The sequence below is a fragment of the Sander lucioperca genome, chromosome 3, assembly GCF_008315115.2.
Source record: "Sander lucioperca isolate FBNREF2018 chromosome 3, SLUC_FBN_1.2, whole genome shotgun sequence".
Lineage (NCBI taxonomy): Eukaryota > Metazoa > Chordata > Actinopteri > Perciformes > Percidae > Sander > Sander lucioperca.
Window position 1 is genome coordinate 9204895 of NC_050175.1, and position 17320 is coordinate 9222214.

The window sequence follows — 17320 nt, forward strand, 5'->3', positions numbered from 1 at the left end:
CAGACCAAAGATTTGCGACGAGACAAGATAAATCCTGCAGCTACTTGCAACACAGCGGTCTGCAGCATTCTGAAAGCTGCCAGTTTAAACCAATGAGAAGAGACAAGACGATGTATCATCTTCATAGCCATTGACTCTTTGTACTTCTGTCTAACTTTCGACTTTCCGGCTTTTTTGTAGCTGGATATAGTATTTGTTGTTTCTAATTATGAATTTGGATAACGTTAATGATAGTGAGATACTTGCTACAGTTGCATTTGAGGTCATAAATCGGCGAAACAACATTTTATTTCTCTGATTTCCTGCTTTGTTTTAATGCTGCCTGGCGCTCTCTCTCTTCAGTAACTCTCTACCTCGCTCGTCCACATACCGTTACTGTGGAAGCGGCCGCTGTAAGCCTCTCTCTAAAACACATTTTCGCCATTTCCACCAGTTGACAGTTCGTGAAATAAAAATAAGACTGCAGTGCACGACGACACCAACAGATGAATGTTGAAGGAAGATTGATTCCACGTAGTGAGTGATACAGAGTGCACTGTAAAAAAAAAAAAAAAAAAAAAAAAAAAAAAATCAAATTATTATTTTTCTTATTGTTATTTGGAGGGGCTTAGGAACATTTTGGGGTAGCTTCAGCCCCCCTAAAATAGGCCTAACGACGTTCCTGGGGTCCAGGTTGAAAAAAAATGGTAGTTACCCTTTAAGCTTGAAATCGTGGTTGAGTTGAGAGATCAGGGTCTTGTCTAAAACAAGAAAGACTTTTTTTTTTTACTCCAACAGTCAACAGAAAATGAATCATCAAAAACTTTGACTGTACAGAAATTATTGGTGTGGGGAGGGGAGCTGAAACCTACTTTTTTTAAAAAGAGTCTTTCTTGTTTTAGACAATACCCTGATATCATCATATTTTCATATGTCATGAAATCTGTCATGCACGTTTCAATAGAAATTATATTGGAGGTAGATTGCAATGACATATAATATATTTCCTATGTCATTGGCTGCTCGGATGATGTGCCCCATGAAAAATATTGAATTTTGTACTGATATGCGTTTTTGTGACGTAGCCTATATTTGTTTGGTCATTCTGTTTTGTGATTTCTATAATTTGTCCTCTAAAAGACATAAAGCATAAGACCTAAAGGTCTAATGAGTGTAATAAAATGACGGCAGCGCTGGTAGGCTGGACTGTTTTGATGAAGGCAGTGGACCCTTTCTGCCTCCAACGCACAATCAGTGCGATTGAAATAAAAGCTCAGTCACCCGGCGAAGCCATAGGCTGGAAGGCTTCAGGTCCCTGCGCACTAGCGCTCACACGCTGACTCAACATACACGTCAAACTGTATGGGAACATGTCGCAGTACACTCTGGGAGGTAAGAAAACCTTAAGTCTTCTTCTTTTTAACTTGCACTGCTTTTGTTTTGGTCTTTGATCTTGGTTTTGTTTTAATTTGCAGCTTCCTTGTAGCCTATATCTTTTTTATCTGAGAGGAAAATGAAAATATCAGGACGTAGCACATCTTTCATTAAAAAAACCTTATGCTGCCAATTTGTCCCGTTAAACTGACCTCAAACTTTAAAAAAAAAAAAGAGCTGAAGTTAAGGGGAGGAGGCTTTTTTTTAATGCACTCACACTGAGGCATGACGTGTGGAGAGGTGCCTCTGTTGTTTGTTTTAGATAAGTTTGTATGAAAAAGGACCAAGAGCTTGTAGACAAATAAAATAGATTATTCTAACCCAGATCAGAATAAGCTTCAAACACATTCTGCCAATGTAAAGTACTGTAAGTGCATGTTGTTATTACTACAGTACATGCATGATTGAGTGAAGTCTACCAGGACATCACAGAAGCAAAACACAGACACATGCTGAATTGGAGCACGTCAGGTTTGACCATTACCTCATTTGGTCTGTAATCATGTCTACTGGCTGGCCGGTCTGAGTTAGAGCTGGGCAATATGGAGAAAAATAAATATCACAATTGTGTTGACCAAATACATCGATATCGATATTGCGGCGATATTGTAATGTTTACTCTTGGTGCTTTCACAAAATATTTACACAATGAGATATTAGATACATAATCATTACTAATGTGGATATAATGAATGAGTGGGTAAAGGCAAATAATAGAACATCACTGCTGCGTCCAGCCCTTCTGTACTTTTCATCTGTTAATGGAGGCTGTCCGAGGAGCTGCCTGCTCCTGCACAGGCTCTTTGACTGGGCTGAAATGAATCTGCACTGACAGGTAGCACTCCCTTGCTTTGATAGTGATCACATCTTTATAAGTCTACAACTCATGCAGTGTGCTTAAAGTCTCTGATAAATATCTCACTTATTGGGACACGCCCCTCAGATAATCAGAGGGGATTGATGTTTTTTTTTCAATGTTTAGCTCCTGATTAAACAAATCTGTTCCTATCAAAGATGTTGGGCACCTAAACTCAATACATCCTATATTTTAGGCTGATTCATGAGGGGGAAACAATCATATTCCTCCCTAATAATTTAGGAATTTTATATAAGTATATGGTCTTCTATATTAACAAAAGCCCCCAGCTTTTCATTGTCAGTGGTTGTCTACCTTGCGATGGTCACTGGCTGAAGCTCATAGCTTTCCAGCCGTGTTTTCACCACTGTCCACCAGTGTGTGGGATGCTGCATGAGTCATCCAATACACCCTCATTATCTGTCGTTAAATAGACATCAGGGCTCATCTTTAAAGGCTTCAATCTCAGTAACTTGCGCAGCTCCGTCATGATTTTATATAGAGTGTGTTCAAACCAATAGAACTTTATTTTGAAATGATATTCAAGAATTCATGTTTTTTTTTAAATGTATTAATTACATATGCTAATATTAAGTTCAGGGAAATACATTATACATTACATTATTTTATGTAATGGTGCAGCAATAATGTAATCTGTGACTTGAATAGTAGTGCTGCTAGAACACACGTATACAGAATAAATATGTAGAGTAATAATGTGTGGGAAAATGTTTTAAACAACTTGTAATGGATTTTTTTTGTCTGGGAATACTGACAACGTTATGGTTTAACTGGTAAAAATTATAATGCTGAATACACACACCCACACACACACACACACACACACACACACACACACACACACACACACACACACACACACAATTTGATTACAAGGGTAACTAACATCAACGCATTGCATGTGCACTGCTCCTGCTTTGGATCAAAGCAGCAAATGTGACAATACCATTTCTACAATTATGATTATAACCCTGAGACATTTCCTTTTTAGAATCATCAAGGACGCAGAGTGCAGACACAACAAGATAATGTTACTCTAAGAGTCAAATATCCTAAGATCTTTCATAATGAATTTGGCTTCATTAAAAGTCTCTTTCATTTTCTTCTTGACTGACAGGTCACTCAAATGTTAGTTTGTTACAATTTTGTCTTCAACTCTTGTCTATATATCTCTTTGCCTGTTTTGTTTCTCCCAGTTGCTTTCTTTTTCCTGATCACTCACAGATCCACGTCATCACTTCATTAATCCCACTGACGCAATATTAAACTGTGACCGCTTTGTTTTCTGTCTGTCTAGTTCACCTGCAGATCCTGCTGGCTGTGGGTCTGGCTGTGTTCTGCTACTGTCTGGTTCTCGGTTGCATCCTTTGCTGTCGCAGGAGGAAGAGTGGTTCATCGGAGGACAAGGAGGCAGTTTTCTTGTCTCCTCATTCTGCTGAGAGGGTGACTGTGACATTGACGCCGTCCCCGTGTACACAGCCTGTCAAGCAGCAGTACGAGCAGCTGGATGGGGACGTGTTGGAATTCCCTTCATCTAAAAGCAGCTTTTCTCCCTCTGAGGATGACCACACTGCTTTGCCCTTTGACCACAGCCCTACCAGATCAGCTGAGCTGGTGCAATCTCCTGGATCTTCTTTTCCAATGCGGCGCCTCAGCACCCCGGCTGTGCCCTGCTCACCCAATAAACCACTACGTCACGGCAGAGCCTCTCTGCCCTCCCTTGCCAAGCTGAGCCTGGTGTCCAAGTCCCGCCGGGCAATGGGTCGCCGCAGCACCGTGAGCGGCGAAAGTTTTCTTTACAGCGAGAGCAGTCGACTGACTGCAGGTGCTGCCAGAGCTCCCACCCAGCAGGGGGAGCCCTGCCTGTCACAGTATGGCTCTAACTCTCTCTCCATTTCCTCCAAATCAGCTCCTCTCCTGCACTTCTCCTTGCTCTTCTCCTGTGCCTGTGGCACCCTGATGGTCAACATCCTGGGGCTCTCGGGGGCCAGTCGAAAGCGCACCGGGGTGTTTGTCCGGGCCAGCCTTCCTCCCCTCTGCCCTTCCCCTCAGCAGATGGCCTCTCGACGCCGCAGCCTCAGCCCAGATCTCAACAGCCAGACCTTTGTGCTGCAGGTGGGCTCTGTGGAAGAGCTGCGCACCTGCACCTTGAGACTTGCTGTCTACAGCAGGGACTTCTCAGGCTTAAGAGAGGCTGCGCTGGGGGTGGTGGAGCTGCCCTGTGAGCAGATGGATTGGGAGCCAGACACGACCACCACCTACACCAGGCAGCTCAGCCCAACTAAAAGCAAGCTGAAAAAGGTATATGGTGATTGCATCATTTCATTCATTTGATTTATGCATCAGCAACTGTACCTGAGCACAAACAGGCCCTAAGCACCAAGTAAAAGAGTCTGCAGAGTCTACTAAACGTGAAGATTAGCATTTATTGATGCGCTGCTTACAATTTAATTTATAAGCCTGAGCAGTTGTTGCCTTATCGGCACCAAAATTCACAACAACTTTGAAACACCTAATTGAATAAATACAAGTTGTCTCTTCAGAACTGCAGTGCACACAAAGAACACAAAGAGCTGGCTAACTCAGGGAAAAACTCAAGAGCCAGCTGTCTCCTGGTCAGAATGCAACACTCTTTAAAGGAATAGTTCAACATTTTGGGAAATACACTTAATCACCTTAATATAGAGAGTTAAATGTAAAGATCAACACCACTCTCACATCTGTAATATGAAGCTACAGCCAGCAGCTAGTTAACTTAGCTTAGCTTAGCTTAGCACAAAGACTGGAAACAGGAGGAAACTGCTAGCCTGGCTTTGTACACAGGTACCAAAATCTGGGTCAGGTCTTTGAGTTTTTGAGGCGACTGTGTCGCAATCTTAAAGTTTGTGTGTATCTGCGTTTGTGCATGTGTGTACATCTGTGGCTTGTTAGTAGGGCTTGTAACTCCTTTTTAGTCTATGTACAACATCATTTCTTTCAAAAATCTTTTTAACAAAGTCTGCATTTTCAGTTGATTAAACAGAGGGAAAGGCAGGCCTATACATAGCACATATCATGTTTTATCCATGAAGGAATGTAGCGTCTAATCAGCTCTCCCATTAGCCATTTTCCACTGTTGTTAGTCATGGTGACATTGTTGTTAGAGACTGCAGAGCAAACAAGCAGAGTGTAGCAAATTGGCAGGGCGCCCACACCGTGCCCTCTGCGGCTCTCTTGAAACTGCCACAGGGCATTAATAGCTGGCTCTAGGGAGGGGTGTCCTGTTGTTTCAGTGGACATTACTCAACCAGTCACTCTGATTTTTGCCAAAGTGACTTGCTTTGTGCTTGGCAGGGATATCAGTATAATTTCTCCATAATTTCTCCATCATGTGAAGATCAGAGTCAGGTGGGCTTACCTCTGTGCCTCCTTTCATGTCCATGTATAGTTCATCCTCCCCTACATTCAGCCGCTGCCGGGTGTGTGTACCGGTGTGGATGTGGAGCAGATGGCTGCTGGATAACTCTTTAAAGAGTTGGGCGTGTACGGAGGCTGTGCAGTAGGGTCTCCATCTTTTAATGTAGGCACTTCCTGGATTTATAGTACAACACCAGGTGTTGTAATCAATGTAATGGGACCAGGTCTGAGTATTGATGATTAATCATCTGTTTTGACATTTAATGGGAATAGGGGGCATGACGCAGCAGCAATTTAAGGACTGTGCATTTTAGCACAAAATGAGCTTGGTTACGGCAGGGCTGCTATTGGTTGTCAGGATGATCCACATGTACTGTAGTGTTCTTAGCTTTCTGAGCATGCAGGCTTTTTATTTTTAATCATTATTACATCATTCTCGGCAAATGCTCACTAACCTCAGCGTTTTATTGTCAGTCATAAATAAGAATAACATTACGAATGCATAAACCGATGACAGAACTGAGAATTATGATCAAGATATAAAGTAACATATTATGACCATATTTTGTACAAATATGATGTGTTGCTGCTTTGAGCTTTAAGAACAGAGCATCATGGGGATCCCAGCAGATTCTACCTGCCAAATGTTTGCGTGTTCTTTTTTTGGTCACTGAGCTATAATTGAAATAATGTTCTGGGTCTCTTTTCTCTGCTAGATGTTCACCTTTTATCTTGGTCCACTCATTTACTTTGGCTCCACACAATTTCGAGCTGGGCTTTAACGCCAAATTGGCTCATTTCAGCATGTGGGCTGAAAGCAGTTGCCCTTGCAGGGGCTGAACAGAGGGGTGGCTTCTGGGGCTCCAGTCCTGAATATTTTCTCAAAAGCCCTAAATCTTTTAAGCCGACCTTACTGTCTTTCAGAGGCTATAGAGGGCTCTGTTTTAAAGCTAGACAGAATATAAATATATTGATATCATATGAAACTAGACAATCATTCCTGCATTTGTGTCATTTTTTTGGCGGAGGCTAAGAATGTTCCTCATGATATTTTTTAATATGAGTGCAATTTATGTGGGAATTGTTTTTTTTTTTTTTTTTTTTTTAAGATAATGACACATTTTGAAGATGAGGACAATGTGGTTGTAAAGCCAGGTTTTCAGAACCAGCCTTAAGGTGAATTACTTAATCTCTGCAGTTAGAGTTTTCATAGGAAAAATAGGAAAGAGACACAGGTCAGGGGTGCAACACAGTTTTTACTGCTCAATGAAGGACAGTGTTGGAGTTGTGATTCATGATTTACTATTTTTTTGTGTCTTGTTTTTGTTGATAGTTAATAAGAAGGTGTGACGTATAAACACTAAAATACTTGGAGTCAAATATAATCATCCTGAGTTGTAATACCTCCATTGCTGTGTCCCAACTCTGGTATACAGTATGTGAAGGGATAGCTTCCTCAGGACTGAAGGCTAGCAAGCTGGGAGTGCACCTTCGCCCAAAACAAGACCAAAACTAATGTTGAAAGGTTTTACCATTAGGAAGCTGCCTTTGAAGTGACCAGCATTAGCTGGACAGTTTGATGAAAGGTTGAAACATTTTACTTCACTGAAAAAACAAATGTTGCTATAGCTTTAAGGTTTGCTTGGTAATGTGTGTTTTGCAGAATAACGTCTCTCCTTTTTAAAGGCAGTGTAAGTGTGGGTGACGGGCTCTGAGGTGAAGTGCGACTGTATAGTTACAGACAGAGGCAGTGAACCAAAACTCACTTGTTGAAATGAAATCGCCTTCACACTCTGCTGCCCGGCCTCAGAAAGTTGCTGGCGGGCAAACACTCAGACGGTGACTCATCGCGCCCCAAACAATGCAAGCTAATGAGTTCTGACATGAAATCAGATGGAAATTACCATCATGTGCATGCATGTCTGTATTATTTAAGAAAGGGTGGTCAATTTCGCAACACAATGCTAACCCTGACAGCTATATATAAACAATATTACAGATTACCATTAAGTGATTGGAAATGTGATACAGATTTAGCCTTGCTGAGCTCCTCAGGCAGGTCAAATCCAAGATACCTCATGAATAACACTGATTATATTTTGGATATATCCTTCTGATGAAGAAACACATAATACAAATTGAAACTCCTTACCTGCTCCTTTACTTTGGTAGGCAGTGATTCACTGCAAATCCCTATGAAGGGGCACTGAAACCTTGATTCTGAAAGTTTCAATGCCTCGGTCGACTCATTTACTGACAGAACTAGAAACATATTCACGAGCATGAGTTTTAAATGCTTTACAGCTTGAATCTGCTCCATTCTCTTGGTTTCTGTCCTTGCTTTTGTTTCATTTCATTCCCAGCCTGGATGAAGGAAACATCTGCTTAGTGAAAGAAGACATTTCCCCCCTCTTGCTAAATCTCTCACATTTTTATGTATCTCTCCTTCCACCCTCAGAGTGTGAGTTCTCAGGAAACATTTGGTCACAGGAAGAGCTCGGTGTGTATGCCGCGGGCTTTGGGCCAGCTGTTCATCCTGCTGCAGTACCAGGCGCTGGCCCAACGCATCAAGGTGTTGGTCCGAAAGGCTGAGAACCTGGCAAAGCTCACACGGATCCCAGGAGCGCCAGGTAATAACCGAAATTAATTCATATCATTCATATATGTGTTTTCTGATCTGTTGCACTTAACTGCGTGTGCCACATCTGTGGTTAAGGTCTGGTAAATTGATGGCAACTGCAACTACTTAAGGTAGGTTAGGGAAAGATAGCAATGTCACGCTACTTTTGTATTTGCTTGTATTTGCCTTGTAGAAGTTGAAGTTGTAGAAACAAACAGCTAGCTGATGTGATCCTTACCTAGCTACTGCGCATGTGCACCTCACAACAAAGATGGGATAGAAGTGAGATGTCTCACTCTGTAGCTAAAACAGAGAGCTCAACACACAGGGTGAAAAGAGGAGCTGCAGCAATGTGCAGTACAACAAATATATGGTGTTTTTTGAAAATTAAACCACATAAACCTATTCTGGTACAACCTCAAAATACAATTATGAATCTGAAATGAGCATAATATGAACACTTTAAGCATTTGGACAAATTACTTCATAAGTAGAATCCTAAAGACACAATAACAACTGGTTTGGGATCAGTTCACTCAGTTGCAGATGTTGGGTAAAACTGTAATACATGTAGTGATTTGAATTCTTTATCCTTCTATTTGTAAGAGTGAGTAAGTTATTTTATTGAAAACAGCTGCCTGCCGCTGCTGGAAAGGTGGTTGATGAGAGCTGAGAGAGTGAATCAAAACAGTAGCGCTGCAGGGTGAGAAAGCAAAACAAAGAGCCGAAAGATGTTAAACCACTGTAAAGCTGAGTGGAACTGAGTCAAGCGGTTATTATCTGTGGGATCCTCACTATGAGCAACAATTCTCACATACAAGTAGTCATGTGAACCATTGTCAACAAAAACATACTGGGTATTGGCACTTTAAGAACGGACTCTCAGTATTTTATCTGAAAAGACTTCCAATTCTAAGACTTTAAATGTATTTTAACCTTTTCTCAGTTGATATTTCAGACATTTGCAAACAGCTTTAAACCCTCAACCCACTGACACTGTGAGCTGCAACACACATGAGCACACACTAGTCGACATGTAAACTGCCTCATAAGCCTCTGTCTGTATTCTCCTCTATTGCCTCAGCCACAGTCAGACAGACCGGATCCTTGATTGGCTTGTAGTATAATTAGATTAGGAACTGATCAGCCCGGTGTCATTTCCCTTCTTGTGCGTATCATATCTCACTGCATCTGATTTAAAGCTCTGCTTTGAGGATGCTGGTTAGGAGAGGAGGAACCAGGCCGTTCTGTAAGAGGAAAACAACTTTAATGTTTTGGTTTCCCCACACTTAAAGTGACGGTTCGAGGCTACGTGGTCAGTAATTTGTTCTTTGTGAGTTTCTGAATCAAATTGTTTCTGAAATATGTAAATACTGTACTGTTTGCAGATGCATGATTCGTGTCTGACAGTGACGCTTTGCTTTTTCATTTTAGTGAATCTAATTAGCATGTTAAAATAGATTTACAAGGGAAATCATGTTTTGCAAGTGATGATGCATAGAGTGGAGAAGGGTTCAGAGAGGGTTATGAGGATGTAGATGCGTAGACTGTTCCATGTGGAGATAAAACAACACACAAGACTGCAGTGACGTGTACATTCATTCGCTAACACCAACAACAACCACAAAATTTGAAGATTTTGAACCAATGATTTTGCGGCTCCTTTTGTATTTGTTTACCTTTGTAGGAAGGAACAATTTCATCCAAATATTGTATTGACATTGACATAAATAAATAAAAACAAGTCTGAACTAAATAAAACAAAATCATGACTGCGGTGTAATTTTTTTCTCCATAGACCACTATGTTGTCATCAACCTGCGTCAGGATGGGAAAGTAATTGGTACCAAGGAGACCAAAGGGGCCAGCGGTGCAAACCCCGTCTGGAACGCTCCATTCCTGTTTGACCTGCCCTCTGGTGACATCACTCAGCTACCATTGGTCCTTGAGTTTATCGTCATGCAGGTAAGTAGTTCTACATTCGTTGGCAAAGATACCTGATCCCTGATACTGTATAGCCTACATTACATGTTAAACAGTGACATGCAGTTTTATGTTAATATGCTGAGGTATTAGTAACTGAATATCTTCATAGTTGTTAATTCAGTTATGTCTATGTATCTACAGGGCCGTCTGTACACCAAGAGCAGTATTCTGGGCCGCGTGTTGATTGGCAGCGATGCCACGGAGGCGGGACAGGGACACTGGAAGGAGATGTGCAGTCGGGGGCAAATAGAGACAGCTCGCTGGCACATCATCCAATCAGATGTGCTGTAGGACTGATTGACAGACTGTGGGACTGCGCTGCTGTCCATCCGCTGCCCAGTGAGTGAAACGCAGAGGTGGAGTGGGAATAACATGCGATTAGGGTGCACATGCTTCAAAGTATTTCTTTTTAGTCGTTTTATTTTTGATTTTAGACTTCCATGTCATTTATCATTAGCAACAGATAATGTTCATGAATGAAATAACTGGGCATGCTGTTTTAGGGAGAGACAAACGTCCATGGTCCATGAATATCTGCAAAACTTTAGAGATAGAAGTACTGATCACTGTATGGAGCAGGGATGTGCGGCAGCTTTCACCATATCAATAGTATTCTGCATCCCAGCATTGCCTTTGTGATTATTTCCACTGTGACTTCTTAAAACTGTAGTCTGTTTAACTGTGTCATTTGGGTTGTATGCAACTTGTGCTGATGTTGTGGTACTGTTTGTATTGTGCCCAGAGGCTACAAATGTTGTGTTGAAAGTTACGGAGTATACAGTATATGTTGCCACTCGTGGTTTGCTGTAGTGTATTACTGTACCATAATTTGTCCACGTACAGTACTGTAAACACCTCTCCTTACGAATATGTACGAGGCCATTACAGTGGCTTCACTTTGTGTGGCATGCCTGCTAAATTATTTTTTTCCTTTGATCAGTTCCCAGAAGGATTTGTAAGTTTTGTTCTCTTTTCATCCACTGGACACTACAATAAACATGTTGGTTCACAGATGCCACAGCCCAGTTCTGAATTTACTGTATACTTACATGGCTTAAAGATTTCTATACTAATTACAACTTTATTCAACAAAAATGCAAAACAGATAAATACAAGAGTGAAGAGCCACTTTACATTGTGTCTGCTATGTTGCTGTGCAACATAAGGTCTTTAGCCAAACGATTGTGACCAAGCAGCAGCATTACCAAAAACCATTATTGACTGTCATGTACTTCTCATACACTTAGGCTCCCTTGCTATTGGATTTTATTATTTAACACAATCTGCAGCTCTGTCTCAATCCAAGAGAAGCCTCAATGAAGAATAGCATTGATCGCATGATGACTTTAGCATGCACTGCCTTTTCTCTGCAGTCAATGGAACACTGTAAAATAGAAATAGATGTGGTCTATTTTAGACAGACTTGCAGAGTCAATATAAGGCAGTCAAAAACCAACAATGAATGAAATCATCTTTCATTCAGTCAGTTAATGCCAAATTCATCACATATAGATGCATTTTTTAATAAAATAATTAAGATATTACTCTGTGGGACAGGAATAGTATTTTTCTTCCTCTTTATAGCCACAAGACACATTAATTAAACTTTAATTCTAGGGTTAAACTGACATTTGTCTAGCCTCTTATTTATCAACATTAAAAACAATAAGAGTTTAAATGCCACAGACTACAGAAACATTTCTTTACAACACTTCACTTACTCATTTCAGTAATTGAAAAACGCGACAGCTACTCTAACAAACTGAAGGGGTTTGAAAAAAACAACTCTTAATATTCAGTACCCGTCACATATATAATAATGACAGAAAATGTAATGTGTTTTTAATATTAATATGCAACGTTTTTTGGTTTCTAGGAAGGAATTGTGTTTGTATTAGTAATATATTGACCATGTTGATGCCTGGTGGTGACACGTACTATCTCAACTGTATATGAATGTCTTTGCTTTTAAAAGGGAACAGTTTAAAAGAAATTAGAATAAATTGTTATTATATAAAAGGAATTTTGCCAAGGATGTGGATTTTATTGAGTTTTTGAGTATTTATTTCTTTGAAAAAGACACAAACGATGATTACATATATGTTTATATATATATATATGTTATGTATATGTTATGAGAGTTTTCATCCTGCTGACAGACACCACATCACATTCACATAACTGTGAAACAAAATAAAGAGGAAACAAGTATCTAAAGCAACATTAAAAATCCACTGCATTGTGATTTTCATACTTTGCTGGAATGAAAATCTGTCTACATTGATTTTAGTTATGTCGCAGAGGCAGGCGCTAGCGGCAGCTGCAAGGAGGGAGAGGTTGGCTGCCACTCTTGTGAACGCACATGGCTATTGGCCGCTGCATTTGAAGTTTATGCACAACCACAGCCAGGGAAATGATACAGGAGAGAATTCTATCGGCAAACGGTTCCCTGAATCCTTTTTACCAAAAAAAAAACAACTTGAAGCATGAGCTTCAAACTTATTATATTAATCATGTCATATTGCCAACTAGCCTATTTCCTCTATTTTCCATCTTTTTTTAGTTGTATGATTAGATTAAATTACTGTAAGTGGATAGCAGCAGCCTGTGGTGTATGGTACATGTAATTAGTTGCATAAGGGCTCTTGCACACTACCTGCGTGGCATGAGTGTGTCAGCTGTGTGGCGTGTCCGTTTTTATTTCGGCTCCCATGTTAACAGGTTAGAGCTTGCACACTGCCTGCGTGACCCGCACGTCTCAGGCGCGAAAACGTGTGCATGCTAGAAATAGCAAGCGTGTTGGAAGCGTTTCCAGGCAAAATAATAATAATAATAATAATACATTTATTTTTTATAGTGCTTTTCTAGACTAGACGCTTTACAGTTTGTTTTGTTTTGTTTTGTTACATAGATACAACAAACAGACAAGGTACATAGACAAGGTTACATAACAGACAAAAGAAAAGAAAACACATAGGTACATGGACAAGCAGAGGCAAGCAAAAGAGGTGGGCAATGAAAAGGAGGGAAAAACTGGAAATGTCTGTTAACAGGAAAAAGCAAGTTCGAAAAGGTGAGTTTTGAGGGCCTGTTTGAAGGATGGTAGGGTGAATAGAATAGAATAGAATAGAATAGAATACACTTTATTGTCCCCGAGGGGAAATTTGTCTTGGACATAGTGCTACAATCTGTTGCTTCACAACATAAACATGTAACAGAAAAAAACATTCTAAAATCAACATAAAATAAAATACAATAAAATAAAATCAACATAAAAATGAGATCAGCAAAGCATCTTACACAAAAGAAGGACACACATGACAGCACAGACAACACAACATCCTAAGAATTAACACTAATAATTAAAGTGCTAAGTGCAAAAAGTGCTGGTGTATTTATTGCACCCCTGCTCTGCTGGGCTAAGATTTACTATTGGAGTTCAGCTTGACGGAAGTTGGAATAAACAATAACTTTTGTTTTACATCTCGGCACACGGAATCTTCTCCCTGATGGCAGAAGTTTGTATTCAGGAAAGAGAGGGTGTAGAGAGTCTGCAGTGATTCTTTCGGCTTGTTTTCTGACTGCTTGCTTGTACAGGCTCTGCATGGGCTTGTACTGTTTCCTCCCTAATGAAGCACAGCGTAACTTCCTTCAGGAATGTCTTCTTAATTCATCACTTTTCTCTTTCTTCTAAAACTGAACAGCTGTTAGAGGCGTTCACTTGAATTGAAAAGAAGCGGCCATGAATTTCACGAGCCAATCACAGCATGACATCCCTGTTTTAAACCTGTCTTCTCTCTACTGCTCAGTTGTCATTTCAGGCAGAGAGCACAACCCTCCTCCTCCCTTTCCACCTCCAGTCTTCATCACACATGGCTCCCTGGGTCCTCCTCCGGCAGACCACTCCCGTCGGCTCCTCGGTCCGGTCTTCGGGCTCCCTCACACCACCACAAGTGTCTAGACTTCATCGGGGGGATATCTTTTGGCTTTCTACCCCTTTAAAAATATTTCATAACGATGGAGTCTAATCTCCAAAGACTCTGTACATTTCATATTTTGCATACGTACAAATACATTTTGCATATCTACAACAAAGTCTCTTCTGGTTGAATTATCCTCATAGCTGTCTTGTGTGTGCTGACCAGCCTGCTTTTTAGCTGCACTGTTAAGTTGCAAACCATGCTGTGATTTCATATCTGATAATGCTCTCCAGAATCGCCCGGTAGTACATGAGCACGATCTGGCTGCTTACTCCATACAGTCTCAGTCGCCTTAAAAAGTATAATCTCTGCTGCAGTCTATTGCACAGGTGGTCAATGTGTGTTTTCCAGCAGAGAAGATGGTCTATATGGACACCTAAGTATTTGTAAGACGTTATCTGGATGATTTTCTGATTTTTGATGACAACTGGCTCATGGTCAATTACTTGCCTTGGGTCAAGGACCATCTTGTGTGTTTTTGTGACATAAGAAGATGGTTGGTGTCACACCACTTGATAAAGGTGTCTATCTCACTCACAGGTGGATTTTTCACTCTGCTTGCCTTCAAATCATCTGGTCCTGGCAGAGATGTTGTGGCAACTGTATGCTTCATGATTAAATATTTAAGTTAAGTTAAGTTTCCTGTTCAGTCTGTGACATCCCTCAGATAGAAAGAAAAAGAATAGAAGAAAGCACAACAGAGGATGTACTTCCTGCGGCAGCTGAAGAAATTCAACCTGCCAAAGACAATGATGGTGCACTTCTACACAGCCATCATTGAGTCCATCCTCACATCCTCCATCACCATCTGGTACGCTGCTGCCACTGCCAAGGACAAGAGCAGGCTGCAGCGTGTCATTCGGTCAGCTGAGAAGGTGATTGGCTGCAATCTGCCGCCGCTCCAGGACCTATACGCCACCAGGACTCTGAAGCGTGCTGGAAAGATTGTGGCTGACCCCTCCCACCCCGGACACAAGCTCTTTGAGCCACTCCCCTCTGGCAGGAGGCTGAGGTCCATCAGGACCAAAACCTCACGTCACATAAACAGTTTTTTCCCCTCCGCCACTAGCCTTATTAACAAGGCCCGGAATCCACCCTGACTCTCTCCACACCCCACTGTAAATACTCTGTACCTACTGTACCTACTCTGTACCTACTCTGTACCTACTCTGCTGTAGCGTTCCTTTTTACTACTGTTTAACTTATTTTACTATTTATTTAATTTTATTTTATCGTTATTAATACATACTGTGTGTATATGTTTATACTTATATTGTTTATATTCTTTTTATCCTTCTTATATTTGTATGTGTGACATGCTCCAACAACACCATGACAAATTCCTCGTATGTGCAACGTACTTGGCAATAAAGCCCTTTCTGATTCTGATTCTGATTCTGAGATAGCTATAAATACCCATAGGATGTGCAATCCAAGTGTGATGTCATTTAACTCCTAGGGTGATGTTATGTCACATCGGACCACCAAACAAATGTGACTACTACCACACACACACACACACACACACACACCCACACAAAAAGCCACGGCTCAGGTCGTTATGAGTCGGAAAACCATGGCAATTTGTAAAATGTGCAAATTTATATATCATGAGCCCATTTGGATGGAAAACACATTCTCTCACTTAATTACACTCATCATATCAAGTCATGACTTCTCCGGGAACCATCACCTTATCGTGGTGGAGAGGTTTGTGTGTCCCTATGAACCTGAGGGCTGTGTTGCCTGGAGCTTTGTGCTCCTGGTAGGGTCTCCCAAGGCAAAGTGGTCTCAGGTGAGGGGCCAGACAAAGAATGGTTCAAAAACCCTATGAAAAAACGAGGTAGAGATGATGTGACCCTGCCCGGAGGAAGCCCGGGGCCCCCGTCTGGAGCCAGGCCCAGATGGAGGGCCCGTCAGCGAGCGCCTGGTGGCCGGGTTTGCCACGGAGCCCGGTCGGGCACAGCCCGAAAAAGCTACGTGGCACCTCTCTCTCCAACCCATGGGCCCACCACCTGTGGGAGGAACCGCTGGGGTCGGGTGCGCTGCCACATGGGTGGCAGTGAAGGTCAGGGGCCTCGACGGACCAGACCCGGGCAGCAGACGCTGGCTCTGGGGACGTGGAACGTCACCTCTCTGTGGGGGAAGGAACCGGAACTTGTGCGGGAGGTGGAGCGCTACCAGTTGGATCTGGTGGGGCTTACCTCTACGCACAGTCTCGGTTCTGGAACCATACTCCTGGATAGGGGTTGGACTCTTTTCTTCTCCGGAGTTGCCCAGGGTGTGAGGCGCCGGGCGGGTGTGGGGATACTCACAAGCCCCCGGCTGAGCGCCGCTACGTTGGAGTTTACCCCGGTGGACGAGAGGGTCGCCTCCCTACGCCTGCGGGTTGTGGGGGGGGAAAACTCTGACTATTGTTTGTGCGTATGCACCAAACAAGAGCTCGGAGTATTCGGCCTTCTTGGAGACCTTGAATGGAGTCCTGCATGGGGCTCCAGTGGGGGACTCCATAGTTCTGCTGGGGGACTTCAACGCGCACGTGGGCAATGATGGAGACACATGGAGAGGCGTGATTGGGAGGAACGGCCTCCCTGATCTAAACCAGAGTGGTTGTTTGTTGTTGGACTTCTGTGCTAGTCATGGATTGTCTATAACGAACACCATGTTCGAACATAGGGATGCTCATAAGTGTACTTGGTACCAAAGCACCCTAGGCCAAAGGTCAATGATCGATTTTATAATCGTTTCATCTGATCTGAGGCCGTATGTTTTGGACACACGGGTGAAGAGAGGGGCAGAGCTGTCAACTGATCACCATCTGGTGGTGAGTTGGGTCAGAGGGTGGGGGAAGACTCTGGACAGACCTGGTAAACCCAAACGGGTAGTGCGGGTGAACTGGGAACGTCTGGAGGAGGCCCCTGTCCGACAGACTTTCAACTCACACCTCCGGCGGAGCTTTTCGTGCATCCCTGTGGAGGCTGGGGGCATTGAACCCGAGTGGACAATGTTCAAAGTTTCCATTGCTGAAGCTGCGGCGGGGAGCTGTGG

General features: G+C 42.3%; 1 protein-coding gene across 2 annotated transcripts; it reads left to right on the top strand.

Annotated features, from left to right (window-relative positions):
- Nucleotides 1–1249: 1249 nt before the first annotated feature.
- Nucleotides 1250–12324, top strand: LOC116037637 (synaptotagmin-5). 2 transcript variants are annotated; one of them, XM_031281602.2, is made up of 6 exons: nucleotides 1250–1371; nucleotides 3588–4591; nucleotides 8145–8316; nucleotides 10105–10271; nucleotides 10434–10631; nucleotides 10796–12324. In XM_031281602.2, exons 1-5 carry the CDS (start codon nucleotides 1350–1352, stop codon nucleotides 10581–10583), a joined length of 1515 nt encoding a protein of 504 aa, XP_031137462.1. In that variant the 5' UTR covers nucleotides 1250–1349; the 3' UTR covers nucleotides 10584–10631; nucleotides 10796–12324. The 2 variants fall into 2 exon arrangements, with proteins under 2 accessions (XP_031137462.1, XP_031137461.1); XM_031281601.2 differs by having other exon boundaries at nucleotides 10434–12324.
- Nucleotides 12325–17320: the final 4996 nt, after the last annotated feature.